Here is a 10,462-nt window from a genome sequence, read left to right on the forward strand (position 1 = left end):
GGGTGGGTCTAAATTATGCCAAGGAGGCCCCTTAGGTCTGTGGACTAAGGGAGGCTTCCCTAATCAGCCCCTGACTTGGGGAAGTGCCCCAAGTGCCTGTATTGGGTCTAGTACCCGTTGGATGATCAGGCCTGTGTTCTCCAAGGTGCGCAGAGCCAGAAGTGAGTCCAGAGCCTTGGATGGTGGCAGCGGGAACCCCAGGCTAGCGGGTGTGCTCCAGGGAAGGGGTCGGCCGGACGGGAGGCACCCTGAGGGAGGCACTCGGAGCCTGGAAGGTGGGCGGCGCAGGGAGGTGGGCGGCTCCACGCAGGAGCGCCCCCTACTGGCCCGCCACAAGCGCCGCCAAGGGCTAAAGCAGGAGACGGGGGGCCCCCTGCTCACCCTTCACTGGCTCTGCCAGGACACCTGGGTTCTCTGCTCCAGTCCCCCACGGACTCGCTTTGGGGTCTCGGGGAAGTTATCGAAGCCCTGTTTAGCAGACCCTCCTGTGCCTCAGTTTCCCCCCCTGGGGAGGCAGGCTTTGCCCCCAGAGCACACAGGAGCGTGCACCACAGATCATTTTCCAGCCTGCTGCAGCCAGACACCACCGTAGCCCTGCTGGTCACCCGGGAACCCACCCCCCGCACCCGCTGAAATGGGGGACATAAGAGTAGGGGTTTCTGAGGGTGCCAGGAACAGGAGCCTTTGGGCCCAGCCCAGCTCCACACAGGGAGGGACATCGGTGCACCACCCTCCTCCTCGCAGGGCATGGGTAGTTAGGAGCAGCCCTGCCGGGCCGCACCGGGCCAAGAGCCCACGGACACCCCCAGACGGGCTCCCGCTGGGGTCAGGCTCACGCGCCCAGAGGACAGCCGGCGGGGCAGGGAGAGCAGAGCACCGGAGCCGGCTCCCCGCTCCCCTCGCTGCTTCCCAAAGGAAGGAAGCTCGGAGCCACGCAGGGAGGAAAAAGGGGGGGTATTGCAGCAACCCCGGAGATCCCAGCAGCGGGATGGGCGGCACCTCCTGGCAACCCTGCAGCTTTGGCTGGGCATGCCGCCCCTGGCACGCCATCATCCGGGCAATTGGGAACACATGGGAACGCAGAGTGCTTGGCAGCGGGCTTCGGCCCACCCCAGGCTCCCGCCCCGAGCCCAGGCGGGGGCCAGGCCAGCACCCACCGCAGGCTGCTCTCGGGGCGCTTCCCTCTGGGTGATCCAGCAGCTCTGCCCTAGCTCTCCGGCCCTGGGCACACAATCCCAGTCACCACTCATGTCTCTGCTTGTGCAGCAATGCGTCCCCGGGTGTCGCAGCTCCGGTTCCCGTCCCGCGAGGATGCCCAGGGTCCGCACTGTCGTGGGCGTCCGTGCTGACCCCGTGGGAGCCAGTGCCCGTGGCGTGATGGATCTCGAGTCCAAACAGGTTGAGCTCCTCGGGGTGCGAGTCCTGGGTCACAGTGGACACTGGGGCTTCCCTTTGGCTTGCACCTCCCAGGGGAGGGAAATGCCAGAGCCCCTGGCCTGACCACTGCAGTGCTGCACTGCGGGCTTGAGCCCAGTGCCTCCCAAGCCTCTTCAGGCAGGTCTTCAACCTCTCCTTTGCTGCCCGATGAATCCAGCTCTGCCCAGGTCTGTGTCTGTCCACGCAGGAGGGGTTCTCCCCTGGGAGGTGTTTGCTGCTCTGTGCTTTCCATGCTGGGGCCCTCACGTTCCCGACCGGCAACTGCTGCCCGCTCCGTACTGGGTTTCCTTTACGGGCAGCCGCGGGCTGTGACCCTCGCTGGAGGCAGCGTTTCCTGCACTCCGGCTGCAGCCTGGACGCTGCTGCAAAGATGACCCTGGCACGTGCTCTTCCTTAGATGATGCCCCCTAAGCCCCCCAGGCTGCCCATCACCTCTGCCCAAGCTCTCCCCTCTCCTCTGGGGCCAAAAGCCGTTGCAACAAGGGAAGCGGCCTTGGGAATCGCCTCCCTGCCTACACGGTGCTACTGCTGCACTGGCGCATGCAATGGCAAGGACCCACGGGGGCATCCCACGCCTGGTGCATGGTGCTGGTGTTGGGCCAAGTTGGTCCTGGTGATGCATCCACCTCCGCGGCTCCTTCTGCAGCAGGCACCAGCCAACAGTAGCTGCCAGCGCCTGGGCTTCGCTCCAGCTGTGCTGGCAAAGCGCTGCATGCTCATGTCCAGAGCTCCTTCGGGGCTGGCTGCTCCGTGTCTGTTGAGTAGGTGCAGGCTCCCGGGGGCTGTCTCGACGTGCATGCTGATGCCACTACACCGTGGATCTGGCATGGGGGTCGACTCGTGCCCTGGCTGAGCTGAGGCGGGGACACACCGAGCATCTGACATAGGGCAGAGAGGACGGCGGGGGATGCACAAGCAGGCTGACAGCTGCTGGCATGAGTTGACTCTTCGTGGCACCTACCCTGGGCTCCGTTCGGGGTCAGAGCAGTGCTCCTGAGACCGCAGCCGCAGCCTCTGTGTCCAGACCTAATTGCACAGGCACCCGTGGAGCGGCAAGTCCAGCAGCAAGGTGGCTGTCGTGGCATTCGTGCTCAGCCCGTGAGAGGCGTGGGCAGGAGCCCGTGCTCCGCTGGTTCTTCCAGCGGCCCCGTGCAAGCAGCTTCGGTGGCTGAGCTCTCCTCATTCCCACTTGCACCCGGGCTCCAAGGTCCTGCAGGAACAGCTCAGGCTGCCTCCACCAAATCCACACGGTTGGGACTGTGGGGAAGAGCCCGTGGCTGCTAGGATGTTTGCAGCCTGGCCTCCTGCTCCGGGGCCCGGGAGCCGTGCGGATGACAGGATGCAAGTGGAATCCACGCTGCAGGCTCCGCTCCAGGGCACAGTTAGGGGCCGCGCTCGCTGCTGGAGGGCAGCCACGGGAAATCGCTGCTGGCTTGTGCCCGGGCCTCCACCCTGCAGCAGGGCCTGGAGCTAGCGTCCCCCGCACGGCCTGGGGAAAGCTCCCCACCAACACCCTTTCGGATGGCTGGCGCTGGGTGCCAGCGGGTGCAGAGCGGATCCCTCGTCGCCCTGCCCGGCATCACGCCGGGTCTCCTTGCTGACCTCTTGGGCAGCTCCTCGAGGCAGGGAGGAGAGGGCGTCTCCACGTCTCCCAAGGGCAGTGACTAAGAGGCACGTGGTAGCAGCATGCACACCCAGCTCCGGGGCCGTGCATTCCTCCGTGCTGGCTCATGCGCCGTGGCACGGCCTCGCCCCCAGATCTCTGCCCCGCTGAGCCTTTCTTTCCTCGTGCCCTTGTCTGTCTGCCACCCCTTCCCTGGCTTTCTCTCCTGGCACCCCATACCATGCCTCTTCCACGTGACGAGCCCCGGCACCCAGCCTCGGATGCCGGCCACGCTGGGGCCAGGCGCTCTGATCTCTTTCCAGTGCCTGCAGACCCATATCTCACGCCAGGCTGGGCTGCTGCCAGCTATTAAGCCGACATTTATTAAAACAGTCACAGCCGGGCCTGTCGCGGCCAAGAGTGATGTCAGCTCCCTTCCGGCTTCCCAACGCCTGGGGACTGTCACGGCTGGCACCCACCTCAATTAATGCCATGGGGCAGGGACGGAGCGAGCGTGCTGAGTTTCCAGGGGCTGCCCCAGGGATGCTGGGGCCTGCCGAGGCCTGGGCTGACTCCCTGCAACGCACAGAGCGGTGCAACCCCATGGCCCATGGCTTTGCCCCCGTGGGAGTGAGCACCAAGCACCAGACAGGCTCCATAAACCCCCCCCCATCTCCACCTGGTCTGCTTCAGCCCTGCATTCTCCAGGCAAGACCAGTGTCTCCCATGGGGGTGGGTTTGCTCAGCCCTCGTGCTCCCTCCCTCCACGCCCCATGCACCGGAAGCAAGGGTGGAGCAAGCATCTCCCTGCAATGCCTGACTGCCCGCCAGCTGCCCACCTGCTCCCGGCCCCCTCACCTCCAGGGCAGTGCTTCCTCATCCGGCACTTGCGGGACTCCAGCAGACCCGAGCACCCCTCCGCCGCCTCCTCCTCTTCCTCCTTGGGGCTCCCCAGCACGTCGCGCACCCGCGTCTCCAGGCCCCACTTGCAGCCACAGGTGCGGCCCTCGTTGGTGCACGTGCTCCACTCGCTCCAGGGGCCCAGCTCGCATGTCTCTGGTGGGGAGATCGGGGGGCTGTGAGAACAGTGGGGCTGCAGCACTGCATCCCCCAGCACCTCATCAGGGCATGGCTCGAGTGCGTCTGGATGGGGGTCAGGGGCTTGGCACTGGGGATGGGGGTGAGCCCCAGGGAGCTTCAACCCTTGCATCATGGCTATCAGTGGGCATGGAGCAGGTCTGGGACCCTCTATAGGGTGCAGGATGTTCCCAACCAAGAAGGGAGAGCCCAGGGGAGAGGCGTGGGTCAGGGCAGAGGGCGTGATGCTTAGTTACCCTGGCACTCCCGGGTGCTGGGCTGGGCCGTGGTGCTCGGTGGACACGCGCTCAGGCACTTGCCCTTGTGCAGGTAAAACCTCTCCTTGCACTTCATGCAGAAGTCCTTGCTGAAGCAGCTCTCGCAGCTGGGCGACGTGCACTCTGCCGGGAGGGAAGGGGTAGAGGGGTGAGTGCGGGCCCTGCCAGGAGCATGCATCCCAGTGCATGCCATCATGGGCACTCGCCAGCTGCCTCCCAGCTAGGGAGGAATCGCAGCCCCCTGTTCAGGGGGGACGCAAGCCATTGCACGGGAGCTCAGTGGGAAAAGACCCACTGCAGCACTGCTTCCCTTGCAGCACGACTGTTTGAAACGGTCAGAGGAGAATTATTCCCCTTTTGGGGTGCTCAGTGCACTGCGTGCCCCGATAGCCGGGATGCCCAGTGGGATCTGTGGGTAGAGTCGAGTCCCGCCCCGAGCTGGCAGGGGACAGGGTGTCGCGGCACGTACTTGTGCATCTGTTGACCTCTTGGCCCCGCACGCCGAAGTAGCCGGGCGGGCAGGTGTGGACGCAGGCGCCGTACTAGCGGATCCCCTTCCTCCAGATGAGCAGGAAGAGGCGCTGCTGGCAGGCCACGCAGCCGTTGTCCTCCGTGCACAGGATGCAGCCCGTGCAGTTCTCAAACAGGCCGGTGCTCACTGCAAGACAGAGCCCAGACCGCACCGGTGAGCTGCCCAGCGCCGAGCTGCGCCCGTGCCCGGGGTTGTCAGCACAGCTGCAGCAGCTCCACCAAGCCTGAGACCCACATTAACTCTCCCCTCAGGGATGAGGCTCACAAAGGTGTGCGTGCCCACATCGTGAAAGTGGCTGTTTCCTTAGCAGTGCCCCCATTGCCCTTCACAATGTCCTCCGTGCCTGCAGCCCCCTGCCCCCCGATACCCACACGCACAGACCCAGGCTGGTAGCAGCTGCCAGACCTGTCTCATGGGGATGGGCCGTTACGACTCTCTGTATCCAAGACCCCCGAAACCAAAGGCAGGAGACACCCAAATAAGACTGGTCACTACGGTCTCCGGGCTGCCCTGTAAACTCAGTCCCTATAAAACCAGCTAAAAGGGGCATCTCGGCGTTGGGTAGCTAATACCAGGGGGCATTTCTGTTTTGCTGCAAATCGCATGAGTCTTTTAATCTAGCCCGCGGGAGTTCCCTGAGCTTCAAGTGTGATGGAGCTGCTTATGCCCAGCCTCAAGCCCGAGCCCCCGTGCACAGGCCCAGCTTTGAGGGCAGTCCAGCGCCCACTCGGCCCCGGTGCAGGCAGCTGGATTGGCCCTTCCGTGAGTCAGGAGCCCAGTCCGATAATTCCTGGTAATGCCGTCCATGTGGGAGGCGTCTTTAGCCTCTTAAATAACAGCGGCAATTATCCCAGACCAAAGTGAAATCAAGGATCTGTTAGCGGTTAAAAATATGCCCTGACCTGGAACGATTAGCCCCAGCCTGCTGAATGTCAGAGAAAATAAAGAACACCTGGGGAAATAGTCCGGGGGCTGAGAGGCAGCTCCGTCTCCTGCCCCGCGCGGCGCGGGCGCCTGCGCTTCTGCAGGGCTTGTCACCCCAGGCTGTCCCGGCGCTGCACGAATTAGCCAGGCCACCTACCCGAGAGAGGAGGGGGCTAATGTAGCCAGGCCGGTACTGCAAAGCAGGGGCAAAGTGCCCAGGTTGGAGGATGAAGGCGAATGGGGGCACAAGGAGGTGTGAAAGAACCGCTCGGGCCCTGCAGCTCTCTAGCAGCCAGATGCTACTCAGGCCCCGCACTACACTACTCCGGCTTGGGTGGGGACAGCCCGGCGATGACATCCCATCTAGTCTCCATCCACAGGGCCTGGGCGTTTCGGATCCGACGACCCACCGGGGCATTGCTAACAGTATGAAAAGGGAGGCCCCGGCCCCAGCCCGGGCGCAGAACGGTGCACCTCTTAGCATCGGCAGCCAGCCGGCACGGCCCGCACATCTGGAAGACTTCTCTTGGAGCTGCCAGCACAAAGGGCAGAGGCTTCATATTCTTTAATGACAGCTTCTGCTTTGCAGCTTGCAGCTGTGCCAGACTCCAGCTGCTAATGGCCTCACCGCGCATGACCAAAGCCGGAGAAAAGCTAAATGGACACTCAGAGCCCCGGGGCTGCGGTGGGACCATGTGGGGCTGGGTCCAAGCCCTGCCGGAGCTGCCAGGAATCTTGCTGCTCCCTCCAGAGAGGACTGACCCGGGCATTTGGGCTTCCTCGAGGCTGGCGGGGATTCAGCCACTGTGGCTGGGGGAGGCCTGAGAGCAGGTCTGGGGAGCAGTGGGAGCTGCAAAATCCCACAGGCACCCCACACTTCAACCAGCTGTCCCCAAGAGCCAGCCTGGCGGCTCTGCCAGGCTGCAGAGCCCACCACGTGTGCACTGAAACATGTGAGGAATGACAGTCGGAGGCAGGCGCCAGGCCGCGTTCCCTGACAAGCATCTCCAAGAATGAGCCACGTTGGCTACCTCTGCCTCCGTGGTTTGCAGCGCAATGCCCAAAGCCTGGGTCTCAGCCACTATCCACCACGAGGTCTGCCGCCAGATCAATGCACAGAGCTGCCCGCAGGCCCCAGGACACTGAACACAGCAAGGGGTCACAGGGCAGGCTCCGGGAAGGAGATCCCATGCCCACCACAAGCCTGTTGTACTCGGGGCATGTGCACTGTGTGCATGCTCCCCCGCCCCACTGCCCAGCCATGTGGTGTCAATCGCGGGTATTATGGCTGTGCCAGCTGAGCCCTGCTGAGCCAGGCATCGTGTAAACTCAGCCCCTGCCCCACATAGGAGGCTTGGGCATGTCAAGGACCCTCCTAAAGGATGCCCCAAGGGTGCCAGTCCAGCTGCATTTTTGCAAGAGACCTTCCCCTCCTGCATGCACTGCGCCTGCTGGACCCCTGCCTGCCCCACGGCTGCCATTGCCCTTTGTCGGGCTGCACCTTGCTCCCAGCTGCATCTGCGTGAGAGGCCTGGAGGCTCCTTGCAACCAGCATCCAGACCTGCTGGACTGGCAGACCCCCTTCATGGCCACCGCCCTTCCATCACAGGATGCCACATAAGAGAGGCTAAGTCCAGAAAGGGTCAGGGGACTATCCCGTCCACTTGCTACCGGCCACAACCCATGCGACAAAGCAAAGGGCTTCAATGCCAAGCCCCAAATCCCTCCCACAACTGCATGCTGCACAGGGAGAGCAGGAGACACGAGGGCACCACAGCTACCAGTGCCCGGAGCTCAGGAGGACACTCCCCAGCTACAGCATCCCTGTGGGAGCGAGGGCTGGGCTGCCCTGGCACCCTGCCCTCCAGGGAGGAGAAGCCTGTGGCGGGGTGGAGAAGCCCCAGGTGGAGGTCAGGGCTCCAGCTGCTTAGCGAGGCAGTGGGGGAAGATCTCAGTCCCCCGGTGAAACCCTAGCACGGCCATCCCTGTGCTCCGCTGACCGCCGCAGGGAGCTGCTAAGAATCGGGGCTGAGAGCCCAAATTCCCCGTGCATGGTGCCAGCTCAGTGCTATGCTGTCTGCCTTTCTGCTCGCCCCGCATTCCCTCGTGCCCGCTTTCTGGGCAGCCGGGGCTCCTGCCAGCCTGTGTTTGCAGCTGGAAGGATCCGCTCGGGCTGTCCCTGCTGACGGCTTGGCCCTCCTCAAGTTCAGAAGGCACCTTGGATCTATTAAGCCCTTCTGGTCTCCATTACCTCCTTGCTAAATGCCAGCCACACTTGCATCCTTCCAGCTGCAGCAGGGAGCGCAGCGCAGCCCGTGGGGTTGCTCCCAGCTCCCGGGCTCTCTCCATTTCTGCCGGATGCGGCTCTTTTCTCTCTTGACAGCTCTTTGGGGAGGTGGGTGCAGCAGGGCTGAGAGGAGCGTGGGGTCCCCGGGCAAGGGGATCAGCTCTACTTAGGGACCGTTATAAGCCTGTTGCACATGTGCTGCCTGCACCAGGGGACATGCATGCATGTGCACACATGCAGGTGTCTGTGCACACGTGTCTTGGGAGCAGTGAGGGTCTCTGTAAATATGAGCATTGTGGTTTGTGACTCGCCAGCTGCCCAAACCAGGCACTCCCAAGTCACATGTGCGGGTCCTGTGTCCCATGGCCTGTGATGACCGCCCCAGGTCCAATCTTTCTGGGCCACCTCGCTGCTGAAGTGCGGGTGTTGCTTGGAAAGAGGGAGGAGAGAAACTCCCTGGGTAGCCTCCAGCTGTTTGGGGGCAGTGGGCAGAGACGCCCCTTCTCGGACACCTGGGGAGGCTGCAAAGCCCTGGGGACTCTGGCTCTGACTCTGCAGAGCTCTCGGGCACGTGACGGCTCGAAAGCCCAGCAGTGGTTCAAGTGCCCTCTTGCAGCAGGGCCTTATTTTTGCCCGTGCTTCTCCTGAATGCGGGCCTATGCCCCAGCTGAGCAGGTCTTGGTGGAGGGGTCATGCTGCTGCCCCTCTCCCGTGGGTGCCAGGTGGTCAGGGAAGCACTAGCAAAGAGCACCTCGTGGACAAGAGCAAGGGGCCGTCCACGTGCTCTGCCAGCCTGGAGAGCCAGCGGCCCTGGGGGAAGGGTCATTTGTCCTGGGGTGACAAAGTACTAGAATTGGAGCAGGAGACGGACCCGAGATGGATCCCCCAGCCCTGCCCATCCCAGCGCGGAGGGAGCAGGGCAGCGCGGCAGGGCTCGGTCTAGTCTGGACACTAACCCGGCTGCGCGCGGTGCTCACATCTCCGTGGTCAGCAAAGCCGCTCTCAGCCCATGCCGTCACAGGGCTGATTTCCTAAACGGGCTGTTAGCTGCCCGGTGTTCAACCTATTTCTAAGTCACCTGGAGCGAGGGCACCGGCTCTGCTCTCCTATCCGTGGGCCTAGCCCGCGGTCAGTCTCGTCGCTTCCAGAAGTGGAGCCAGAATCAGGCCTTGCCGAATGAAGCAGGCCGCTGTGCAGGGGGCTGTCGTCGAGTCTGCTGGCCCACGTCCTTGCCATTCTTTGCCACCCCCGTGCAGCACCCGGCAGCACGAGCCGGGTGGCAAAACCCACTCAAGACATGGGGCAAGTGCAAATGCAAATGCAGGATCTGGTAAGTGTGGGCTCCGATCCAGCCCCATAGGCACCCCTTATCCCCCCGCCAGGCTTCGATCTAGCGAGTCCAAAAAGCAGGGCAGGGACGGCACTGCGGGCTGCATCAGTGAGACGAATGCCCCCCTGTCCCCACCCCAGCTGCACTGCTCCCCAACCAGCCTTGGGTGTAGACACTGCCCCCCTGACACACCACAGAGGGGGGGAAAACAAGCTGTTTTGCATTGCCAAGCGGGTCCCTTCATCCCTGCCCCTGGCCAGGGCTGCAGGCAGGTGGAGCAGGCTCTGGCTAAGCAGGTCTGTGCTTCCCCGGGGGGAAATTTTTCATGGTAGCAGCTAGAAAGAGCAGAGCCGAAGTCCTCTGCTCAGGGCTTGCTCGCAGCCCATTTGCCCCACCGGATCCCAGCAGAGTGGCAGGGCTCAAACCGCAGCCCCAGGGACAGCTGCTGAGATGTCACCCCGCATGCCGGCATCTGCTGCAGACAGGGCCATGGCCCAGACCTCCCCTGGATGCCCCCCAAGCACGATCATACCCTGCACTGGAGCGCTGTGCCCTCCAGCCACTGGAGGCAAGGTATCCATGAACGTGCCCATGTCCCCCACCCAGCCGAGCCCCCGCACATCAGGTCATACCCCTGGTGCAAACACCAAGCCAGGCCCGGGAGGACGAGGAAAGCCCCTTCTGCGCTTTGCAGCCGAGACCCAGCTCAGGACCAGGGGGCTGCGGCATGGAGGGAGATGCCAACCTCTCCGTTTCCCTACTGCTTGACCCCCCCAGCGCGGTTCTAGCAAGAAGATAAAAGCCCCTTCCTCACTCCCCCATTCCCCCCAGGAAAGACAGCATCCAGCTGACCGCGTAGCTGCTCTGGTCTCACCTGCCAACCCGTCCCCAGGCCGGGATCTCTCGGGGCCGCGGGCCACCCTCCCTGCAGCACCGCAACCCTCCCGCGAAGCTCTACCTAGGCGGGAAAGCAAACCGCAGCGCGCCGTACCGA

The 10,462-nt window shown here is 63.6% G+C and overlaps 1 protein-coding gene across 1 annotated transcript in view; it reads right to left on the bottom strand.

The window, feature by feature from the left end:
• The window catches only part of RSPO4 (R-spondin 4), a 13,923-nt gene that overhangs the window by 3,361 nt on the left and 100 nt on the right, over window positions 1-10,462 (bottom strand). The window contains 4 exon segments of the mRNA XM_025212213.1: window positions 3,899-4,096; window positions 4,375-4,518; window positions 4,865-5,053; window positions 10,343-10,462. The exon segment at window positions 10,343-10,462 is cut by the window's right edge and continues 100 nt beyond it. Coding sequence (XP_025067998.1) covers window positions 3,899-4,096; window positions 4,375-4,518; window positions 4,865-5,053; window positions 10,343-10,462 — 651 coding nt within the window.

The sequence above is a fragment of the Alligator sinensis genome, unplaced genomic scaffold, assembly GCF_000455745.1.
Source record: "Alligator sinensis unplaced genomic scaffold, ASM45574v1 scaffold1032_1, whole genome shotgun sequence".
Classification (NCBI taxonomy): Eukaryota; Metazoa; Chordata; order Crocodylia; family Alligatoridae; genus Alligator; species Alligator sinensis.